This window comes from Caretta caretta, chromosome 2, assembly GCF_965140235.1.
Source record: "Caretta caretta isolate rCarCar2 chromosome 2, rCarCar1.hap1, whole genome shotgun sequence".
In the NCBI taxonomy this organism is placed as follows: domain Eukaryota; kingdom Metazoa; phylum Chordata; order Testudines; family Cheloniidae; genus Caretta; species Caretta caretta.
This window is the reverse complement of record NC_134207.1, coordinates 41,403,064-41,428,327: the sequence shown is the minus strand read 5'-3', so window position 1 is coordinate 41,428,327 and position 25,264 is coordinate 41,403,064. Positions and strand designations below refer to the sequence as shown.

At 43.9% G+C, this 25,264-nt stretch overlaps 1 protein-coding gene across 2 annotated transcripts in view; it reads left to right on the top strand.

Moving 5' to 3' along the window:
* Positions 1 to 25,264, top strand: part of LAPTM4B (lysosomal protein transmembrane 4 beta) — a 128,550-nt gene that overhangs the window by 40,218 nt on the left and 63,068 nt on the right. For both annotated transcript variants that reach the window (XM_048841304.2, XM_048841305.2), the window contains 2 exons: positions 1,710 to 1,783; positions 2,795 to 2,917. In XM_048841304.2, the coding sequence (XP_048697261.2) occupies positions 1,710 to 1,783; positions 2,795 to 2,917 (197 nt within the window). The remainder of the gene's footprint in view (positions 1 to 1,709; positions 1,784 to 2,794; positions 2,918 to 25,264) is intronic.

The window sequence follows — 25,264 nt, the reverse complement described above, 5'->3', positions numbered from 1 at the left end:
TTCCCTCGCCTGGACAAATACCTTTTTTCTGTCAGACTTATGCCTCTCTAGTGCCTCTTAAACAGACCAAGTGGTTCTTAATCTGCATGCGAGGCTTGGCATGATTGCTGTGCCAGAGTCTGGACTATGGGGTGTGATCTGTAGAACGCACCAGTGTGTTGTGCTCTAAGTCCTCTGTGTGGACCCTGCTGGCACACACAAAATGTTCCTTAGGGCACATTGACATAGTCCTGTTGGAAAGAGGTCTCCATCAATGTATGCTAGGAGGGTCTACACAGGGGAGTTAGAGCACACTGGTGCTCTCCAAGTCGCACTCCTGTAGCATGTGTCGTCATGCTGTCTGGAGTGGCTACAAACAGGAATGCCAACCTCAGGGCATACTGTCAAGAAACAGGGCAGAGACCCCGAACTGGTTGTATGTTCTATAGTTAAATTTCACCAACCCAGTAACAAGTGTGACTTCCTAAAGCACTATAACAGTCTTACCATGGAGTCACAGACAGTCCACTTGAGCCTCTTGCTTGCTACCCAGGAAAGCTGGACTTAGTGATAGATGGTTGCTATATACCAAAGATCACAAGATACTTGGGTTGCTTCCAAGAAACCAGTCACTTACCCCAGGTCAATTAGTACCTTACATCTCTCACCAAAGACAATACTTGTAGCCAGTCCTGTAATAAATGAGTTAAAGATTTATTAACTAGGTCATAAATTATTATTTATTACAATTTATTAGTTATTACAAGGTTAAAGCAGGCAAGCATATGTACACAAATGACTTAGTCTATGGTTTTAAAAGGTGACAGTGATAATAATCTGTCAGCTCTGAATGTCCATTAGGGATAACCCAGGTTGACCCTGGAGATCTCTGCTTCTGTTTCGTAGCTTCAGCCCTGAGAGAGTCCAAACAGCCAAAGAGATGAAAAATTTTCTTGTCAGCTATTTTTATTTCCTTCTTCCAGAATTCAGGCTGATGAGACGAGCCCTTTTGCACGTAGTCTCTTCATGGGCTCTAGGGTGTAATTAACAAAGTTCTTTGTGATGTCCCGCAGTGGTCCCTTTAGTGTTTTGATAGCCTTCTTCATGGGCAGGAGACGATCCCTCCTGACTGGGTGCACAGTTTCAGAGCAAACTTTTTTTTTACAGTTATAAAGCAAAAACATAAATATTACCTTTATAGCAAGTGATAAAGATATAAGTGAAATTAATCTATGCAGCAATTTACATGCATTTCATAAAGTCTAACACTAAACACTTCGTTATAAGTCTAGTACCTATCTTAACCCTACCAACACACAGGTGAAACAGACTGGTTTCCAGCAATGAATGTGTTAGTGCTTGGTCAAGGCCTAAAGCCTTGAAAAGAGCTGGCAGTTGGTCTGCCACATCACGAAGTGGACTCTGGATTGTGCAGAAAAAGCCCAAAGATTCATGGGAAGTCCTTGGGCTGGATGAAATTGTTCTGTGGGCAGGATCCTGCCAGAAGGCTATACATTTGACACCCCTAGCTAAAGACGTGCTTTAAAAAAAAAAAAAAAAAAATAGCCTGAGACAATGGAATGGTGTGTCAGCACCACCTGCCTTCCCACCTAGTCTTTTGTCCACAGGGGCATGCGGTACACTGTGGGAAATGCTGCATTAGACAGTTGGCAAAATAGCAACACAGAGCTGCGTATTTACCTGCAATCACTTTAATTTATCTATTTCAGATATGTGCATTGCCACTGCAATTTCTCTCCTTATGATTCTGATCTGTGCGATGGCTACATATGGAGCATATAAGGTAATCGATACGATTAAACAAAAAGTTGATCTTCATCCACCTAAATCATTCTGCCTATGAAACTCCTAACAAGCAGAATTTAAAACCCTGTCTCCTAACATTTTTTGTTGTTGTAAGATTTATATAACAATTTCATTTATCCTATGAGATTATAGGAAACCTTTACGTTTGTTGAGATCTGATTGTGTCAACTGATGCCATGCTGATTGGGGGAATGCAAGACGAAGGCTGTCTCTACACCACGGAACTCACAGTGGCTCAGGTGTACCGCTGCAGCTGTGCCACTGTAAGGTCTCCCCCTGTAGCTGCCCTATGCCAGCAGGAGAGCTCTCCTGCTGGCATAATTAAACCACCCCTAACGAGTGGTGGTAGCTATGTTGGCAGGAGAGCATCTCTCACCGACATAGCGCTGTTCACACCGGTGCTTTTGTCAGTGAAACTTTTGTTGGTCAGGGGTGTGGTGTTTTTTTTTCACACTTTTTCGACTGACAAAAGTGCTAATGTAGACATAGCCTAAGATCGTCTAACTGTATTCATTGTCTGCAGTTTCAAATGTGAGATCTTTTGGTACAATATGGGCAAACTTTAAATGGAAATGGCCGAATCTTGGTTTTCATAAAAGTGAACGGACTTTTTTCCCATTTACTTCCCTGGGACTGGGATTTGTTTCAAAGAATGTATTTATATTAATCCCACTCAAAAGTTTGGTATTTTAGGAAGCCAAGTCAGTACTGTGTGATTGATTTTTTTTTTTATTATTATTATTTTTAAACCTGTTCCTGTATAAGTTCTCAGTAGACTCATACACTTTAATTTATCTCAGTTTTGCTGCCCAGCATCTTTGGTTGCATATCATAATTTTTAGCAGATTTAACAAGTAATCTTCCCCCTGGGAAACACAGTTAAAGAGTATTTCATTGCATTGTTAGTTCCACTGTGGATTTTTGAAACATAAGGAAATAATAGTTTTATGCTTTAACCTGCAACTGTTCTTTATTTATATTTTTATAGCAACATGCAGCCTGGATCATCCCTTTCTTCTGTTACCAGATCTTTGACTTCGCCCTCAACACGCTGGTTGCCATCAGTGTGCTCGTTTATCCAAACACAATTCAAGACTATCTACGACAGCTGGTAAATCACTTGAAGTGAACAGTCATTTTCATGATCTAGAGAAAACTTTGGAAACACATTTCATCCTGCATTCTAATCCAAGGCTTTTCCACTGACTTCCAGGACAGTCTTTGGCAAGTCATGCCCCCTCTCGGCTTTACTTTGCCAATCTGTAAAATGGGGTACTCATTTACAGAGCCGCTGCTAGGCATAAGCAGACTAAACAATTGCTTAGAGCCCCAAGCAGCTCAAGGGAACCCCTTGTTTGCTTTTTATTATGTGTTTGGGGGTGGGTCAAAATGGGCTAGCACTGCCTCTGCTCATTTAATTACCTCACAGGAATGTTGGAAGGACTAATTAGTTAACATATTTGTATACTGTCTTGAAGTTTTACAGGGCTATATAAGTGTGAACGTGATTAAAAGGCAGGGTCGCCTGCAATAGCAGGTGACTGGATTTGATGATGGAAGCCACAAGCCAAATAGGGAGATCTCTCTAGATCTCTTACAGAGATAAGTGGGTGAGAGGAATGAGTGGTGTCTGGTTCGTTGTTAGGCTGATGCACAATTTCCATTCCTCACCCAGAAGTTTCTGGAGGGTATGGTAGTTTTGGGCATGCTCAGTAGGTTCCCTATAGCTGGACTCCTAGACACCATGGTAGCTGCTTAATAAAAGGATATGTGACCTGCGTGGGTTGGGAGAAGAAAAGCAGATTTTCTCTAACTTTGAATCATTTTGCAGCTGTCGGTTAACTTTCTAATGCAAAGAATGCAAAAATATCCTCTAACTTCTTTCATTTTAATTGTATACCTTGAATGTTGTTTGATTTTATCCAAATTGTCTTAGTTAAATTGTTTTCACTGATATAGTTCACCAACTCTTTTTTTTATATATATAAATATTTAACTGTGATGATGGGGAAAGGGTCATCTATATTTTGCTAGACTCAGTTTTGTATTTTTCTTGTAACAGGGCTTTTCATATATATACTTAATACTGATTGGTGGGTTAATTAGTTAGCTGACTAGCTAATTGAATAGTTCCACAGTCCAGCAGATGAGGAGAAAAAGTCTTCATGAATTCCAGTTGGAGATTTCTGCAAGCAAGAGGAGAGATATTGTTGCAGTGCTTTTGACACAGCAGACTGTACAGAGTTGGTGAATAAAGACTAATTTGGGGGGAACTCAATCTAATATGTCAGAGGGATAAATACCGGAGAGGGAGAGGAATTATTTAAGCTCAGTACCAATGTGGATACAACAACAAATGGATATAAACTGGCCACCAAGAAGTTTAGACTTGAAATTAGACAAAGGTTTCTAACCATCAGAGGAGTGAAGTTTTGGAATAGCCTTCCAAGGGAAGCAGTGGGGGCAAAAGATCTATCTGGCTTTAAGATTAAACTCGATAAGTTTATGGAGGAGATGGTATGATGGGATAACATGGTTTTGGTAATTAAATATTCATGGTAAATAGGCCCAATGGCCTGTGATGGGATATTAGATGGGATGGGATCTGAGTTACCCAGGAAAGAATTTTCTGTAGTATCTGGCTGGTGAATCTTGCCCATATGCTCAGGGTTTAGCTGATTGCCATATTTGGGGTCGGGAAGGGATTTTCCTCCAGGGCAGATTGGAAGAGGCCCTGGAGGTTTTTCGCCTTCCTCTATAGTATAAGGCACGGGTCACTTGCTGGAGGATTCTCTGCTCCTTGAAGTCTTTAAACCACGATATGAGGACTTCAGTAGCTCAGACATAGGTGAGAGGTTTTTCGGAGGAGTGGTGGGTGAGATTCTGTGGCCTGTGTTATGCAGGAGGTCAGACTAGATGATCATAATGGTCCCTTCTGACCTAAATATCTGTGAATCTATGAGTAAGTTTTTGGAACTCTGAGTTACTTCTCACTGTTATTATGTGGGTTAACCTCTTTAGATTTACTAAAAAAAAGGAGGACTTGTGGCACCTTAGAGACTAACAAATTTTGTTTGAGCATAAGCTTTCGTGAGCTACAGCTCACTTCATCGGAAGCATTCAGTGGAAAAACATCCGATGAAGTGAGCCATAGCTCACAAAAGCTTATGCTCAAACAAAATTTGTTAGTCTCTAAGGTGCCACAAGTACTCCTTTTCTTTTTGCAGATAGACTAACATGGCTGTTACTCTGAAACCTGTCTTTAGATTTACTGTTTCTTTTGTTTATATTTATATATAACTGTGAAGATAATGTTTGTGGATGATCAAGTAGCCTGGTTCTGTAATAGAAATTAAGCCTCTATTATTTATTTATTTATTTATTTATTATCATTGTAAGATCTTTTGAAGTTGGTACTTAATTCTTAAATTCATTCCTTTTTGTTCTTTTTGGACTTGATTGTGGGGAGGTTGACCTTGTGCAATGTTTGCTGAAAACCCTCAATTACTGAATTCTGAGTCACCATGTACTTTTCTATAGGAGTTCTGTTTAAGCACTAGGACACTGGTTCTCAAATTTTTGTACCGTCACAGTCATAGCAAGCCTCTGACTGTGACGACTCCCCCCCCCCTTATAAATTAAAAACACTTTTTTTATATATGTTTAACACCATTATAAATGCTGGCGGCAAAGCCAGGTTTGGGGTGGAAGCTGACAGCTTGCAACCCACCCCCAATATAATTACCTCATGACCCCCTGAGGGGTCCCGACCCCCAGTTTGAGAACCCCTGCACTAGGAGAAGGGCAGTGAAGTAAGCTCTAGCCACCGAAAGGTTACAGGACTGGAAGGAGCACCTTGTGTCATTATGTTCCTAAACATCATTAGCATTATTTTATGTTGGAGAAGGAGTATATTGAGAGAAGCAGATGGTTAGAGGATTGATATTGGATTCAGAATCATTGGTTGAAATCAGCCCAGCTCGGTTATTATTTCATGACTATTTGGTTGCCTGTGTGAATGGACTTGGTGGTTTCAGCCCAGATTCTAGTGGGCAAGAGTTTGCATCACAAAAAGCAACTATTCCATTTGGCACCTTCATTGTTAGGTGTCTCAGGAGAAAGTCCGGGGGCAGAGAGTTTGTTACTAGAAAATGTTATTGCAAAATTTAACTGGCTGAACACTGTTTGCCCTGATCTATGCAAGACAGCCAATCAGCCAGCATCATATGAGCCAATGTGCTTCTCAAACCCTAATGTTTTCTTGTGATGATGAGCCTTGAATGGGCTGACCTATTCACACCCCAAGAGTTGGCCCCTCCAGGTCAGGGTTGAGACAGAGTTACAGAGCACTGAGCGGAAACTTAGTTTGCAGCTGTCTCACAAAATTTACCTGGAAAAATTGAATTCAAATTGGCTTGGATATGAATTCTGTCATTGGATGGAAAACTAGCTAGAGAACTGTAAATAAAGAGTAATGAGAAGCAGCAGGCAGAGTAATGATGAACACTAATGTACCAAGTTGTGGGAGGTGGCATTCTATCAAGTCAATGAGAGTGGGGTATCACAGGAATCTTGCTCTCCTAAATATCCTCTGTAGTGATCTGGATGCAGGAGTACAGGCCATTTTAAAGAAATTCACAGATGAAATTACACTTGGAAGTGAAGGCAGAAGAATAAGTCAAACGACAAATAGATTACAAACGTGGGTGGGAAATAATAAAATTCAGCTTGGAAAAATTTAAGTCAGTGCATGTATGATAGAAAAAAAATAATCCAAACCACAGATGCAATGGAGGGGAAGTACCTGGAGAGAGCCCTAATGATTGAGCAAAAAGACTGTCAAAGAGAGAAGGAAAGAGAACTTCTATGCTCCCACTCTTCGATTTAAGAGAGACAAAGCTATTAATTGTATAGGTTATTTTACAGAAAAATGGATGCCAAAGTGTTACAAACAATGCTGGTATATGCGATATGTTTGTCTTTTAAAACTATCAGGGATGTGATTTTTGTTGTGTGTGTGGATTGAGAGGGCTTGGCAAACATGGTTAGGAGAAGGGGCATAGGAGCCCCAGCTTCCCATGCGTAGGGAATGGGAATAGCTTGTTTAATCTGTTTTTTTATTAGTGTTGATTTTTGTCTCTGAATATTTTCATATCTGTTTTTGTGCGAAACCCTATGGTCTTGGTGTGTGCTTAGTAGTATTAGAGATGTAATTTGCCATGCTGGCAAAGTATTCTCTTACAGAATTCCAGAAAACTAGCAGGGAACATACATGTGCTTTTGCTATTTTCATCACCTTTTAGTTACAAAAGGATTTATTTGTCTACATTCTTGGAAATGACACTAATATTTTCAAAAAAGAATTTGGAGAGAATCTTCAGACTCCCTCCCCTCCTAAAGCATCTAGTGCTGCTCTTGGAGAGACAGTACTGGACTAGATGGATGATGGGTGTTATACAGTGTGGCAATTCCTACCTTTATTTCACCTCCCAGCCACAAGAACTTCATCTCTCTTGCTTGACTGGCTACAGGTCTGACTATGGATAAAAGTGATAGGATAAAAAAAAAGCGACATCATTTTTTAATCAAGCAGTCATGCAGCCTGACAGACTACATTCAGTGGCTGTACCTTTATTTGTATTGCTCTGGTGAATTGAAAGGTGTGGAACCTGCAGGTGCACAGGACCCACTCCTGTGAGGTTCTTAGGGCTCCAAGTTGCCACTCCCCTCAGAGGAGGTCCAAAGTTTGTAGCTGGTTTGTGGGATTCTTCCCTGGCACCCCCCTCTGTGCCATTACCTGTGGACAGTGCTTGTTTTTTAGGTTGCATTCAGTTTGACAAATATTCTCAGCCTGGTTCTCATTTACAGTAAGGCCTCTCTCATAACTGCTCTGGCAGCATAAAGGGTGACCTTAAAGTGGCAGTGAATTCATGCTCACTTTAAGGTCCCTTTACATAGCCAGAGCAGAGAACAGGTACCTTAATATAAATGAGAATTAGGTTGTCTGTCATATTGCTGCACTAGATATAGACTGCGTACAGAGTTTGCTTCTTAGCCCTGGTCTACACTACGAGTTTAGGTCGAATTTAGCATCGTTAGATCGATTTAGCCCTGCACCCGTCCACATGACGAAGCCATTTTTGTCGACTTAGCGCTAAAATCAACCTCGCTGGTTTGAATTTGGGGTAGTGTGGATGCAATTCGACAGTGTTGGCCTCCGGGAGCTATCCCAGAGTGCTCCATTGTGACCACTCTGGACAGCACTTTCAACTCAGAAGCACTAGCCAGGTACACAGGAAAAGCCCCGTGAACTTTTGAATTTCATTTCCTGTTTGGCCAGCATGGCGAGCTCATCAGCACAGGTGACCATGCAGTCCCAGAATCGCAAAAGAGCTCCAGCACAGACCGAACGGGAGACATTGGATCTGATCGCTGTATGGGGAGTCAAATCCGTGCTATCAGAACTGTGTTCCAAAAGACGAAGTATCAAAATATTTGAAAAAGTCTCCAGGGGCATGATGGACAGAGGCTACAACAGGGACCCGCAGCCGTGCTGCATAAAAAATTAAGGAGCTCAGGCAAGCCTACCAAAAAACCAAAGAGGCAAACGGCAACTCCGGGTCAGAGCCCCAGACATGCCACTTCTATGATGAGCTGCATGCAATTCTAGGGGATGCCCCTACCACTACCCGACCCCTGTATGTGGACTCCTGCAAGGGGGGAGTCTCATGCAACAAGGATGAGGATTTTGGGGATGAGGAAGATGAGGCGGAGGATGAAACAGTTTTCCCCGATAGCCAGGAACTGTTTATCACCCTGGAGCCAATACCCTCCCAACCCAGGTTCACGGAACATGAAGCCAGAGAAGGCGCCTCTGGTGAGTGTACCTTTGTAAATATAATGCATGGTTTAAAAGCAAGCGTGTTTAATGATTGATTTGCCCTGAAGACTTGGGATGCATTCGTGGCTAGTACAGCTACTGGAAAAGTCTGTTAATGTGTCTGGGGATGGAGCGGAAATCCTCCAGAGACATCCTCAGGAGAGCTTCATGGAGGTACTCCCAAAGCCTTTGCAAAAGGTTTCTGGGAAGGGAGCCTTATTCCGTCCTCCATGGTAGTAGGACACTTTACCACGCCAGGCCAGTAGCACGTAGTCTGGAATCATTGCATAACAAAGCATGGTAGCGTATGGTCCCAGTGTTTGCTGGCATTCAAACAACATCTGTTCTTTATCTCTCTGTGTTATCCTCAGGAGAGTGATATAATTCACGGTCACCTGGTTGAAATAGGGGAGTTTTATTAAGGGGACATTCAGAGGTGGCCATTCCTGCTGGGCTGTTTGCCTGTGGCTGAAAAGAAATCATCCCTGCCATTAGCTATGCGGTGGGGGGAGGGTTGAAGCGATCATCCCAGATAATTGGGTGTGTGTATGTGTGGGGGGGGTATGGGAAATGGAGTATGTGAGTGCTTGGTATGGGAAATGAGGGCGCTGCTGTTTGAAACCATTCCCACATGTTATGAAGGTTGAAGAAGCCAAAAAACTGTGGCTTACCATGGCTGCCTGCAAGCCGAATTCTGTTGCCCGGCCCTGCGTGTGTGATCTCTCACACCAAACCAGCAGCCCCTCAATATAAGAGACCAAATGTGACCTTGTACCAAAAGCACACGTGCTATGTAATGTTAACAGCTTGATTCACTGTGAAAGTCTACCCATTGTTCTCTAAAATGTCTTTTTAAATACTACTCTCCCTTTTTTTCCTCCCGCAGCTGCAAATGTTTCAACACTCCCCATATCTCCGTCCCAGAGGCTAGCGCAGATAAGAAGGCGAAAAAAACGCTCTCACAATGAAGTGTTCTCTGAGCTCATGCAGTCCTCCCTCACTGAAAGAGCTCAGTAGAATGCGTGGAGGCAAGCAATGTCAGAGTCCAGGAAAGCGGGAAATGAACGTGAGGACAGGAGGGATGAGCAAGAGGAGAGGTGGTGGGAGCAAGATGAGAGGAGACAGGATGCAATGCTGAAGCTACCGGAGGATCAAACTGATAAGCTCCAGCATATATGGTTGAGCTGCAGGAAAGGCAGCAGGAGCACTGACCGCCGCTGCAGCACCTGTATAACCGCTCTCCCTCCTCTCCAAGTTCCATAGCCTCTTCACCAGATGCCCGAGAACGGGGGAGGGGGCTCCAGGCACCCAATCACTCCACCCCAGAGGACTGCCCAAGCAACAGAAGGCTGGCATTCAATACGTTTTTTGAAGTGCAGTGTGGCCTTGTCCTTTCCTCCTCCCTTCCTCCACCACCCCATCCCTCCTGGGCTACATTGGCGGTTATCCCCCTATTTGTGTGATGAATTAATAAAGAATGCATGAATTTGAAACAACAATGATTTTATTGCCTCTGCAAGCGGTGATCGAAGGGGGAGGAGGGGAGGGTGCTTAGCTTACAGGAAAGTAGAGTGAACCCCTGGGGGGCTCCATCAAGGAGAAACAAACAGAACTTTCACACCGTAGCTTGGCAGTCATGAAACTGGTTTTCAAAGCTTCTCTGATACGCAGCATGCCCTGCTGTGCTCTTCTGACTGCTCTGGTGTCTGGCTGCGCGTAATAAGCGGCTAGGTGATTTGCCTCAACCTCCCACCCCGCTATAAACATCTCCCCCTTACTCTCACAGATATTGTGGAGCACAGAGCAAGCAGCAATAACAATGGGAATATTGGTTTTGCTGAGGTCTAACCGAGTCAGTAAATTGTGCCAGCATGCTTTTAAATGTCCAAATGCACATTCTACCACCATTCTGCACTTGCTCAGCCTATAGCTGAACTGCTCCTTACTACTGTCCAGGGTGCTTGTGTATGGCTTCATGAGCCATGGCATTAAGGGGTAGGCTGGGTCCCCAAGGATAACTATAGGCATTTCAACATCCCCAATGGTTATATTCTGGTCTGGGAAGTAAGTCCCTTCCTGCAGCTGTTAAACCAGACCAGAGTTCCTGAAGATGCAAACATCATGTACTTTTTCCCGGCCATCCCACGTTGATGTCGGCGAAATGTCCCTTGTGATCCACCAGTGCTTGCAGCACCATTGAAAAGTACTCTTTGCGGTTTATGTACTGGCTGCCAAGGTGCTCCGGTGCCAAGATAGGGATATGGGTTCCGTCTATTACCCCAGCACAGTTAGGGAATCCCATTGCAGCAAAGCCATCCACTATGACCTGCACATTTCCCAGAGTCACTACCCTTGATAGCAGCAGCTCAGTGATTGCACTGGCTACTTGGATCACAGCAGCCTCCACAGTAGATTTGCCCACTCCAAATTGATTCCCAACTGACTGGTAGCTGTCTGGCGTTGCAAGCTTCCAGAGGGCTATCACCACTCGCTTGTGAACTGTGAGGGCTGCTCTCATCTTTGTATTCTTGTGCTTCAGGGCAGGGGAAAGGAAGTCACAAAGTTCCATGAAAGTGCCCTTACGCATGTGAAAGTTTCGCAGCCACTGGGAATCATCCCAGACCTGCAACACTATGCGGTCCCACCAATCTGTGCTTGTTTCCCGGGCCCAGAATCTGTGTTTCACGGCACGAGCATGCCCTATTGCCATGAGGATGCCCAAATTGCTGGGGCCCGTACTTTGAGAGAAGTCTGTGTCCATGTTCTCATCACTCTTGTCACCGCACTGCTGTCACCTCCTCACTTGCTTTTGCGGGTTCTGGTTCTGCACGTACTGCAGGATAACTGCTGTGGTGATCTCCATGCTTGCCATGGTATGGTGTCTGCAGGAGAGCAGAGTTGCAGCGGAAGTGGTGGTTGACGACAGATGCCACGAGAATAGATATTTATAGAGAATGATGAGAGGACCTGCGAGGTGGGTTCATGAGAGCAGAGTTGCAGCAGAAGCATTGGAGGATGACGGTTAGCACAGAGCACATTTCCCGAGGAAGAACACACATACCCGGGACCCCATAACAGACAACATGGAGAAATTTGCCATTGAGACAATAGCAGCAGAGCAGAGTTGCAGCGGAATCACTGGATGATGATGGTTAGCAGTCCTACCACACCGTCTGCTGAAAGCCATATTGTGTCCGCATGGGGGGAAAAAAGCGCAAAATGATTGTCTGCCGTTGCTTTCACGGACAGAGGGGCGACTGATGACGCGTACCCAAAACCGCCTGCAACAATGTTTTTGCCCCATCAGGCGTTGGGAGCTTAACCCAGAATTCCAATGGGTGGCAGAGACTGTGGGATAGCTACCCACAATGCAATGCTCCAAAAGTCGACTAAAGCCACGGTACTGTGGATGTACTCCACCGACTTAATGCGCTTAGTGGGGACACACAATCGACTGTATACAATTGCTTCTATAAAAATCGACTTCTATAAATTCAACCTAATTTCATAGTGTAGACGTATCCTTAGTAAGATACCACATGTGTTCATCGTAAGATCCTTAACCACTGTCAGGTTTGGCTGAGGTTAGCTTAAGTAAGGTATTTTTACACACTGCCACCTAGTGGCTGAACAGTATAATACAGCTTAGGATTGCATCACATCTCCGCTTAAGTTTTACATCCCTACCATTTACACTCTCATGCTCTTTGTCTGTTAAGTGTCTCTGAATCATACTAGCTTTCTAATTATATGACTTGAACACATAACTTGATTATCTGGCTGTCCATTATTTACAACAGGCTGTGGTTGGTTTGGAATCTTTGTCGTCTTATTCTGATCCACCATCTTTAGAGTTGGCTCTGATTGTTCTTTCTGAGGAACAAACTGTAGCTATCGGCTGTTTCTGTTGAATTCTCTGCTGTTAGTCTCGGCCGCATCTGATATGGACAATGAATTCTTTTTCTCCATGACAGCTGGAGTTGTCCTTTCTTTTTCTTTGTCCAATTTGACACACACACAGTCACCAGGTTCTAGACCTGGCAGTTTGCTAACTAAGCGATGTCTGTTGTAAAAGCAGGAGTGGGATGGGGCATGCTTGGGGGAGGGGGCAGAAAGAGGCGGGGTGGGAAGAGGCAGGGGTAAGGGTTTGGGGGAAGAGATGGAGTGGGGGCGGGGCCTGGGCCTGAGCATCCCTGGACAAAGGAAAAAGCCAGCACCTATGTGCTGGACTATATCCAGTAAAAGGCTGGCCTTACCATGAGGTGAACTGAGGTGGCTGCCTTAGGACCCAGACTCTGGGAGGCACCACTAGGACCCAGACTCTGGGGGGCACCACTAGGACCCAGAGAGTAGAAAATTGTCTGCTGCTGGTGCATATGTATTCTCTCTGCTCTAGATGCACAGAGATGGTGGAGTGCTGGGCTGGAGGAAGGAGGGTACAAGAGACATAGGCAGGCAGGAGAAAAGGTGAGAATGTATAACAGAAAGCAGCAGGAGCTGCAGGGAGAGATAGGAGGAGGAGCAGCCTCTTATGTACTTCTCTAGCACCCCCAGGAGCCTGAACTGATTAACACCAGCTTCTCAGGGAGTTTCATATTTCCTGCTGCTTCCCTGAACCCACTTGAGAAGAACAGGCAGTCAACTGAACTAGTAGGAGCCAGTTAGGCCCTTAAGATGCTGATATCTTCCCTCACTCAGGCCCTGCTACCAGCCTGCTTATTTGTCCCCTTCAATTGAGTGTTGAGAGCCATTATAGATGGCACAGAACAGCAGTCATGAGTGACAGAAGAAAATGCCCCTCTGGGGCAGCATTCAGAAAAAGCAAGCAAGCAAAGGAAGCTTTTCTATCTAAGCAGGAAGGAGGTCTCCTGAGATATATAGACACACGTGTTCATGGTGAGCCTTCCAGCCCCAGTGAGGATGTAAGTGGTGAGGAGATGCCTGATCTTCCAGTTAGTCAGAGTGCAGGTGACCTGGCAGCTACTGCAGCATCCATATCTCCAACTCAAATGGATGTAACCATGCACATTCCTGAAGAAAAGTGTAGATCAGAGAAGAGCGTGGTGGAGGCGCAAGAAACAGCTGCTGCTGAGTTTAGTTCCTTAAGTCTAGATGATCCAGGACTGTGGACCCACTTGAGCAGTAACCTGAGAGACTTCCTTGTACTGCATGGGCCATAGCAAGTGGAAAAACTTCATGTTCCCCAAAGACAATGAAAATAGAAGTTTCCATCCAACACATTACTGGCGTGAAATCCCCAATGGTGACAAAGTGGAGAGGCCATGGCTTCTGTACTCAAAAACCCAGAATGCTGCATACTGTTTTTGTTGCAAACTCTTCCAGTCTAATGTTCCAGCCACATTGGGTTCCACAGGAACAAAGGACTGGAAAAATCTGGCTAGAAATCTGGCATGCCTTGAGAAGGCAGCAAATCACCAGAGAGCATTCCATAGTTGGAAAGAGCTTGAGATGAGACTAAAGGTTAAAGGCCACCATAGATGGTCAGCATCAAGAGAAGATTGCACCAGAATCTCTTTACTGGCAAAATGTTCTGAAAGGGCTCATTGCCATTGTGAGAGTGCTTGCTACCCAAAACCTAGCACTGCATGGCACTTCAGATCAACTGTATGTGCCAAACCATGGAAACTTCCTTAAAATTGTGGAGCTGATGGCGGAGTTTGATGCTGTACTCCAGGAGCATCTAAGAAGAGTCACCACCCAAGAAATGTATGCACACCACTACCTTGGGAAAAACAATTCAAAATGAGATCATACTGTGACAGTGCACCCCATAAGGCTTTATGGAAATATGCTTATGAATGTATATATGACATAACTGGAATATGTTTAATGCTACATATGCCATGTAACACATCTCTGTAAAGATTCTACTGAATCTATTAATCCTGTTTGTATGGATGTATCATTTTTGTATTCGAAGTTATGAATATTGGCCGTGTACTTGTTTGCTTTTTAAGTAGCCTTAGTAAAGTATTTGGTCAGTTTCTTGAGAAAGGAATGTGTAAATTAAGTACCTAGTCAAGAAGCACTTAACGAACAATGGATCTTGAAAGGTTCCAATCCACATAAGAAGTCTACATGAGGACGTTCAAGGTAGCATGTGAACAGTGACTGGTGCCTGTAAAAACTGAATCATGCATGGACATATGACTTGCCCAGGTGACTCCAAAACTCCATCTTGGAGCTGGACTTTGCATAGGAGAGAGGAGGGGGTATCCACCTACAAGAGAGAGTCTATTTAAACCCCTGGGATACCCCTCCATTTTGTCTTCAGTGACTCAAGTGATAGCCTCTCCACCCCCAAGGATACCCGAAAGAAACTGGAACAAAGGACAGTAACTACGGGGGGTGAGAGTGATTTCTGGACCCAGACTAGAAGGAGCCTAATCTATAAAAAGGAAGCTTACTGGAATTCCTCTGTGGGTGAGATTTTATCGGTATTCAGTTTTCTTACGGTATTAGACATAGACTTGCATATTCTATTTTATTTTGCTTGGTAATCCTACTTTCTGTATTTAATAAAATCACTTTTTACGTATTAATTAACCCAGAGTATGTATTAATACTTGGGGGCGCAAACAGCTGTGCATACCTCTTTATCAGTGTTACAGAGGGTGAGCAATTTGAGTTTACCCTGTATAGGCTTTATACAGGGTAAAATGGATTTATTTGGGGTTTGGACCCCATTGGGAGTTGGGCATCTGAGTGTTAAAGACAGGAACACTACTTAAGCTGCTTTCAGTTTATGCCTACAGCTGTTAGGGGATGTGGTTCAGACTGGGTCTGGGTTTGCAGCAGGCCACCGGGTCTGGCTCAAACCAGGCAGGGCACTGAAGTCCCAAGCTGGGAGGGCAGGGAAAGCAGGGGCAGAAATAGTCTTGGCACATCAGTTGGCAGACCCAAGGGGGTTTCTGTGATCCAGCCTGTCACACATACAGTTACTAACAACAAAAGTCAAACAGAAGATTGTGGCAGATCTGAAGTCAGCAAGGATATTCTGGACTGCACACCTGCGTCTAGTGAGGCTGCTGAATTTTTTTAATGTAATTCAAAGCATCTATGTATTTTTCTCTGCATCAATTCATCGATGGCAAATTTTGAAGCAACATCTGGGAACATCCTCTCTGACACTGAAACCACTGAATGCCACACGATGGGAAGGTCGAGTGGAGACGATAAAGCCGATCAAACAACCAAATTGGGAAGATAAATGATGCCATAGTTGCCATTGTGGAGGATAATGCTATGACAGGAACTGTTCATGAGAGAACAGTGGCAGAGGGAAATGGAATCACCAGAAACATACATAACTTCAAATTTATGTGGCTTACGGTTGTGGCATGACATACTGTTTGAAATAAATGTTGTAAGCAAGAGACTCCAAAGTGTTATCTGGAGCAATGGAACAACTGAACAAAGCAAAGTCATACCTCAAGTCTTACCGGTCAGATGAGGGATTTCAAAATGTTCTGAAGAGTGCACAGAAGTTGGCAGAGGAACTTCACACTGAAGCTATTTTCCCACCCATTCAAGACTACAAGAGTCATCGAAGAAGTAGATGATCGTTTGATTACGAGGCACGGATAATCCCGTAAGAGACCCCAAACAACAATTCAAAATCGAATTCTTTAACCAGGTGCTAGATTATGCAATACAGTCAGTTGAACGTTTCATGCAGCTCAAGGAACACAGCAGTATATTTGGTATGTTGTATGATGATCCAAAACTCCTCACGATATCCGAAGAAGACCTAAACTAGAGACAATGCAGGGCATTAGAGACAGTATTGACACATGATGATATGCACGATATTGATGCGAGTGATTTAGGTGATGAACTGAAAGCCTTCTCAGATACATTTCAGCAGGATCAACTCCAAAGGCTCTTCTGGAATATATGTGCACAAATAAGATGACCACCCTCTTTCCAAATTCTTTTGTTGCTCTCCGCATACTTCATAGAATATCAGGGTTGGAAGGGACCTCAGGAGGTGATCTAGTCCAAACCCCTGCTCAAAGCAGGACCAATCCCCAATTAAATTATCCCAGCCAGGGCTTTGTCAAGCCTGACCTTAAAAACTTCTAAGGAAGGAGATTCCACCACCTCCCTAGGTAACGCATTCCAGTGTTTCACCACCCTCCTAGTAAAAAAGTTTTTCCTAATATCCAACCTAAACCTCCCCCACTGTAACTTGAGACCATTACTCCTTGTCCTGTCATCTTCTACCACTGAGAATAGTCTAGAACCATCCTCTTTGGAACTACCTCTCAGGTAGTTGAAAGCAGCTATCAAATCCCCCCTCATTCTTCTGTTCTGCAGACTAAACAATCCCAGTTCCCTCAGCCTCTCCTCATAAGTCATGTGTTCCAGACCCCTAATCATTTTTGTTGCCCTTCACTGGACTCTCTCCAATTTTTCCATATGCTTCTTGTAGTGTGGGGCCCAAAACTGGACACAGTACTCCAGATGAGGCCTCACCAATGTCTAATAGAGGGGAATGATCACGTCCCTCGATCTGCTGGCTATGCCCCTACTTATACATCCCAAAATGCCACTGGCCTTCTTGGCAACAAGGGCACACTGCTGACTCATATCCAGCTTCTCGTCCACTGTCACCCCAGGTCCTTTTCCGCAGAACTGCTGCCTAGCCATTCGGTCCCTAGTCTGTAGCGGTGCATTGGATTCTTCCGTCGTAAGTGCAGGAGCCTGCACTTATCCTTATTGAACCTCATCAGATTTCTTTTGGCCCAATCCTCCAATTTGTCTAGGTCCCTCTGTATCCTATCCCTACCTGCCACCGTATCTACCACTCCTCCTAGTTTAGTATCATCCGCAAATTTGCTGAGAGTACAATCCACACCATCCTCCAGATCATTTATGAAGATATTGAACAAAACCGGCCCCAGGACCGACCCTTGGGGCACTCCACTTGATACCGGCTGCCAACTAGACATGGAGCCATTGATCACTACCCGTTGAGCCAGACAATCTACCCAACTTTCTACCCACCTTATAGTGCATTCATCCAGCCCATACTTCTTTAACTTGCTGACAAGAATATTGTGGGAGACCGTGTCAAAAGCTTTGCTAAAGTCAAGAAACAATACATCCACTGCTTTCCCTTCATCCACAGAACCAGTAATCTCATCATAGAAGGTGATTAGATTAGTCAGGCATGACCTTCCCTTGGTGAATCCATGCTGACTGTTCCTGATCACTTTCCTCTCGTGTAAGTGCTTCAGGATTGATTCCTTGAGGACATGCTCCATGATTTTTCCAGGGACTGAGGTGAGGCTGACTGGCCTGTAGTTCCCAGGATCCTCCTTCTTCCCTTTTTTAAAGATGGGCACTACATTAGCCTTTTTCCAGTCGTCTGGGACTTCCCCCGATCGCCATGAGTTTTCAAAGATAATAGCCAATGGCTCTGTAATCACAGCTGCCAACTCCTTTAGCACTCTCAGATGCAACGTATCCGGCCCCATGGACTTGTGCACGTCCAGCTTTTCTAAATAGTCCCTAACCACTTCTTTCTCCACAGAGGGCTGGTCACCTACTCCCCATGCTGTGTTGCCCAGCGCAGCAGTCTGGGAGCTGACCTTGTTTGTGAAGACAGAGGCAAAAAAAGCATTGAGTACATTAGCTTTTTCCACATCCTCTGTCACTAGGTTGCCTCCCTCATTCAGTAAGGGGCCCACACTTTCCTTGGCTTTCTTCTTGTTGCCAACATACCTGAAGAAACCCTTCTTGTTACTCTTAACATCTCTTGCTAGCTGCAGCACCAGGTGCGATTTGGCCCTCCTGATTTCATTCCTACATGCCCGAGCAATATTTTTATACTCTTCCCTGGTCATTTGTCCAATCTTCCACTTCTTGTAAGCTTCTTTTTTATGTTTAAGATCCGCAAGGATTTCACTGTTAAGCCAAGCTGGTCGCCTGCCATATTTACTATTCTTTCGACACATCGGGATGGTTTGGCCCTGTAACCTCAATAGGGATTCTTTGAAATACAGCCAGCTCTCCTGGACTCCTTTCCCCCTCATGTTATTCCCCCAGGGGATCCTACCCATCAGTTCCCTGAGGGAGTCGAAGTCTGCTTTTGTGAAGTCCAGGGTCCGTATTCTGCTGCTTACCTTTCTTCCCTGTGTCAGGATCCTGAACTCGACCAACTCATGGTCACTGCCTCCCAGATTCCCATCCACTTTTGCTTCCCTTACTGATTCTTCCCGGTTTGTGAGCAGCAGGTCAAGAAAAGCTCTCCCCCTAGTTGGATCCTCCAGCACTTGCACCAGGAAATTGTCCCCTACATTTTCCAAAAACTTCCTGGATTGTCTGTGCACCGCTGTATTGCTCTCCCAGCAGATATCAGGAAAATTAAAGTCACCCATGAGAACCAGGGCGTGCGATCTAGTAGCTTCTGCAAGTTGCCGGAAGAAAGCCTCATCCACCTCATCCCCCTGGTCTGGTGGTTTATAGCAGACTCCCACCACTACATCACTCTTGTTGCTCACACTTCTAAACTTAATCCAGAGACACTCAGGTTTTTCTGCAGTTTCATACCGGAGCTCTGAGCAGTCATACTGCTCCCTTACATATGGTGCTACTCCCCCACCTTTTCTGCCTTGCCTGTCCTTCCTGAACAGTTTATAACCATCCATGACAGTACTCCAGTCATGTGAGTTACCCCACCAAGTCTCTGTTATTCCAATCACGTCATAATTCCTTGACTTCACCAGGACCTCCAGTTCTCCCTGCTTGTTTCCAAGGCTTTGTGCATTTGTATATAGGCACTTGAGATAACTCGCTGATCGCCCCTCATTCTCAGTATGAGGTAGGAGCCCTCCCCTCACAGACGTTCCTGCCTGTGCTTCCTCCCGGTATCCCGCTTGCCCACTTACCTCAAGGCTTTGGTCTCCTACCTCCGGTAAACCTAGTTTAAAGCCCTCCTCACTAAGTTAGCCAGCCTGCTCGCAAAGATGCTCTTCCCTCTCTTCGTAAGATGGAGCCCGTCTCTGCCCAGCACTCCTCCTTCATGGAACACCATCCCATGGTCAAAGAATCCAAAGCCTTCTCTCTGACACCACCTGCGTAGCCATTTGTTGACTTCCACGATTCGACGGTCCCTGCCCCGGCCTTTTCCTTCCACGGGGAGGATGGACGAGAACACCACTTGCACCACTTCTAACACTTCCTGTAACAGTTGCCAGTGGAGAATGCAGCTACTCCAAGATGAAGTTAATAAAAACACATCTACGCTCCACAATGACACAGGAGAGGCTGGTCGGCCTTGCAACCATCTCAATAGAGCATGAGCTGGCCCAGACTGTGGACCTTCAGGAAGCAGTTCAAATCTTTGTAACCAAGAAGGCACGGAAAGCACCACTTTGATTATTCAAACAGATAAAAATGCCAGTGTTTACTATGCAGACAAGAAAAGCTACATTTGCTGTTCAGGCATTTGAAAGTTAAGTGTTACTTAAAATTTGTGAACAGGCATTTTAAGTTGTTAGTTCTCCTTTATTGGGGTAGGTAGCAGAGCAGTACCATGAGAGGAGTAGAACAGGAAGAAGGCAGAATTGAGACCTTTCAAAGTTTTGGCTCAAGCAAGGGGACATGGGGCTGTCATTTGAGCTCCCCACCTCAGGTGCCAAAATGTTGTAGGCCGGCCCTGATCCAGTAGCTTCTATTGGCGTTGATCTCTAACTCAGAAGGGCAAAGAATGGATTTTCCTGATGTAAGATTTTCTTGGCTGTCTGTACAGCTCTCTCAGCCTCTTGTGGGTAATGTGGGCTACTAGTAAGATGATTTAAAATTATATTTGTTTGGAATGACTTACATTTTGCTGCAGTGAATTGGGGTCCGTTGTCCATCACTAGTTGTTCTGAAATACCAGAGTAAGCAAAAGTGCACTTCAGTTTCTTGATAACACTGTGCCATGTTATGTCTTTCAAGTACATTATTTCTATATACCTGCAAGACTAGTCCACGATGACTAGATAACGATGTCCTCTGAATTCACAAATCTGTAGTTAGCCTCTTCCAAGGTCTCTCTGGTAGTGGTGTTATTAAAGATTCTTTGTGTTGATCTTTTAGCCCTGCAACATTCACACATATATACTTTATTCTTTGTCCTTGATGATACCCAGCCACTACACTGACTTGACTGGCCTGTTCACAGTATTTAGTTAATTCTTGATATCCTTCATGGATGAAATTTAGGATTTCTCCTCCCATTTCATTTAGAATTAGGCTCCAGTTGCTTTTAATCATGAGCCCATTTGACTCACATAATTGTCCACACACTGCAAAATACTCTTGTAACTTCCTTAGTGTCATTTAGATACTTGGGCCAGCTGGCTATAATGTAATTTTGAACTTCATGAAGTTGCATGTCAGTTGATGTTGCTTTTTGTAGATGGAGTAGTCTCTTTTCTGACACTGGTCTCTATGCATCCACATATACTTTTGTCATCTTTGAGCTCACGGGTAGTTGAGAGTGAATAAGGGCTCCATGGCAGTCTGCTACTACCACTTTTTTCTCAGGAATGTATTTAGCAATTGGGTTAAAGCACATTAACCTTATCAATAGATCTTGAGCTGAGTTTTTTAGTTGATGAGGGTTACAAGCATCTTATCAGTAAAAAGCCAATTCAGTCCACACAGAGATTTGTCAAAGTTCTGACATGTCCACATGCTTGCCAGGCACTCCCTTTTTCTATCTGTGCATAGTGGTTGTTTTTTTGTGTGTGCGTGTGTAAGTGTAAGCAAAATGCAGTTGGCTTTCACTGAGAGCCATGCTGTTGCAGCAGTACACCACCTAGGTCATAGCTACATGCCTCTGCACTGACCATTGCGGGTTTGTTCACAACATAGTAGTTGAGAACTGGAGCTGTTGAGATCATTTATCTTACCTTTTTGAAGGCAGTGAAGTAATCTTGGTCCCCATAGGCAAGATGAGTTGGACTTTAACAATTCATTCAGTAGTTCTGTCACTGAAGAATGGTCCTGTAGGTATTGACCAAGGTAATTTACCATTCCCAGGACACGTCTCCATTCTGATACATTAACTGGTGCATTCAATTCTCAAATTGCTTTTACTTTTTCAGGACTAGGCCTGATTTTATTTTTTGTCTATCCCAAAATCTCAATTTGGGGTAAGTTAAAAATCAGTTTTTTCCTTGGTTATTTTCAGTCCAGACTGAATGATTAGGCTTAGGACTTTGAGGATTGTGTTGCATTCTTCCTTGGAACATCCATGTGCAGAATATCATCCATGAAAACTACAACTCCACTTGTGTTCGTTAACAATTCCACCATTTTTCTTCGGAAAATTTCAGGAGAACTGGTAATCCCAAAAGGTAGTTTCAAAAGTAAAATCTCCCGAAAGATGTGATAAATGTAGTCAGTTTAGCACTTTCTTTGGCTAAAGGAATTTACCAGAATCTGCAAATCCATCTTAAAATATATTGTAGCTCCTTTTGCTCAGGGGAGAAAGCCATCCTGTGTTGGGAGGCTATATTTTTCTCACAACTGTTTCATTAAGTCTTCTAAGATCCACACAGATTCATATTTTCCCATTTTTATTTATAACTGGTACCATTGGGGCACACTGTGCTGTTGGCTCAAAGATTTTCTTGATTATGCCAATCATCTCTATTCTCTTTAACTCCATTTCCACTTTATGAAGTAATGGGATAGAAATCCTGTGACGGGTATGTACGCTATATAGTTCACCATTGTCTCTTAAGGTTTTGAAAGGAGATCCAGTACAAAAAAGTCCAATTTCAGTAAATATTCCATTGAGTTCTTTCACCTTTCACACTAGGCCCAACATGGCTGTCACCCTGTGGATGAGAAGCTTGTTGGTCTGTGGTCCTTTGATCACATACACTCTGAATACATAGCTTTTTGTCTTTGTAAGTTGTATCTGTGGTGAACAGATCCATGCAGTTGAGAATACCTCCAGGGCTAGTCAGAGCTGTCAGGTGACTTCAGCTGTGGGAAGAGTTGAAGGTGATTGTAAATCCCTTCTGAGATGACTCTGACATCAGTGCCTGAGTCAATTTTAAAGTGAATTGTTTTGCCGTGAATACTAATTTTCATTCTCTAGGCAGGATCTGTGTCCTCACAAGTGGTAGATCCCAGAAAAATGGTTCTTGACTGTCTGTAATACGAGTCAATTCCCTGCCATTTTGGTGCTGCAAACAGCTTCAAAATATCCATATTTTGTGCATTTATTACACCTTTTTCTTCTGGCTGAACATGCATCATCTCTTGGGATCTGACTTTTTCCACACCTTGTGTATGCATGGGGGAATTTTTCCCTTGGTATCTGGGAGTTCTCTCTCCTTGCCTCAGTGGCTTTTATGACAATGACTTTTAACACTCAAGTAACTGTTTATAGCATTGAAGCTAGCTTAAGGTTTTTTAACTTGCTCCTGCCTTTGGTTTGTGGTTTGACTGGTTCAGATTGCTTTGCTTTCTGTGTAGAGGTGGTGAGGGTTAGGTCTGTCTTCAGTTGTAGCTGCTGTGAAAGATTTTTATCTGTTCTCCCAGTAACCACCCTGTTTCTACTTTCATGTTTTGCAATCCCCAAATCAGTTTCAGCCAATGTATGCGGCAGAGCTCTTATAAAAATATTCAACATTTCCCCTGGTTCTTGAATTCTCTGGTGAAAACGTGCTCTTTCATAAACACATTTCTCTGAGAGATATAGTATGCATCAAACATAGCCAAAACCCTTCCATAGTCATCGTTGTGACTATCTTTGGTAAAGTCAAAGGGTTTAAAGATATGCTTTGTTTGCTTCTCCATCACATAAATTAAAGAAGATACCTGTATGTCTCCAGTCTCCTTGTGGAGTTTGTTTGCAATGTGAAACCTTGCAAAATACTGCTTCCAATCTGTCCACTGTGAAGGTTTGTCAAAGCTGAAGTTCTGTGGGGCATTGAAGAGTGGCATGTTGATGAGATCCTGCAACCTTTGTTGCTTTATTCTTGTTCCTTCTGTTTGCATCCTTTGTTGCTGTTTTCCTTCTATTTCAGTTCTCCTCTGGCACTAGTTTACTTTTGAGACTGTCATGTTCCTGTACCAGCTATGGACTGGCTACAGAGCTTGTTTCTGAGTGACACACACACCAGATGTGTGCATAATAAGATGCTTTAATGCATAAACAAGGTAGTTTACAGTGCCTCTTAGTGGCTGAACAGTATAATACAGTTTAAGCATTCCGCTACACTGTCCGTAGCCACACGGGAGCTGGGCTGAACAATTTCCCCACAATATTGGTTTTCCAGTCACTGAGTTCCCTTGGCCTGCCATCAGAAGCATTTCTGCAGTTTGAACTGCACAGTGGGCTGCCTTGGTAGAAGCAGCAACCTGCTTTCTGTAGTCTACTCTTCGTTTCTAAAGCACCTATATAGTGCCCATGTGTCATACAAGGATATAAACGCAATAAGAACCATCAAGGAGGACAGACAACGTCTCCCTCCTGCTCTTGGTCTAATCATTGGCTGCTTCCTGAACACAGCTGCATTTTTTCCTACTCTGGCTCTTTAGGGTATGCTGTGGCAAAGCGGTGAGTCTTACAGTGTGACCTGAAAATGGGAAGAACTGAATACTTTCTGATCTCCTCTGAGAGCTTTGGTCTGCGGTTGAGGAGATTTAACTTCCGGCTATCTCAGGTTTATATTGGGGCTCTGTTAAACCTAGTGTGCTAGACAGTTATTGCCTTTGCAGTGCCAGAAGGAGACACCATGACATAGCAGGGGTCTAGTCTATGGGCTATATAAACCAATATCAGGACTCTGAAGATGATCAGGGTATCAGTGCGAGTAGCAGATTACTGGCATACTGTGCTCTCTTGAGCATTCCCACAAAGCATACAGGCACAGCAATAGGATTCTGAAAGTAACTCCACTCTAGTTGTTAACATTGTCTGCTCTTTGCAAGGGAGACCATGGACCAGTTTTTAGCTGATGGACCTGCTGGCAAAATATTGATGCAATTATTTAGAAAAGGTGGATACAAAGTCTTTAAAACAGGTTCTAGCTCAAACATTACATTGTGTTGTTAATGATAGGTATTATCAATGGGAAATGCTGATTTGTAGTTGCACCTAATTCTGTGAGCAGTTTCACTGAAATTAACTGAACTTTACTAAGCAAGTACTCCAGTGTACGTAAGGCTGGCAGATTTGTGCCCAAACTGAATGGATTAAATAACCCTATCTGACCATGCAGAAGCAAAAGGGAGAGGTGAAGTTTACCTTATCGAAGGTTTTTGTTCTCCTTCATATTTTTACTAGACAAATTTTGTATTTTTTAGCATTATGGTTAGAATAAAACTGTAAGTAATACTTTTGTCTCCTGGTGGTGAGAGTGTGAGTCATGCTGCACAGTGTGATCCTTCAACATAATTGATAAATAAGCCCTGAAGGGATCTTGGCCAGGTCCCTTTGTCCAAAAGCCTGGGTAGACTTCAGGGTGGGAGGAGGGTGAAGGATTAGACCAGTGGTTCTCAAATTTTTGTAGTGGTGACCCCTTTCACATAGCTAGCCTC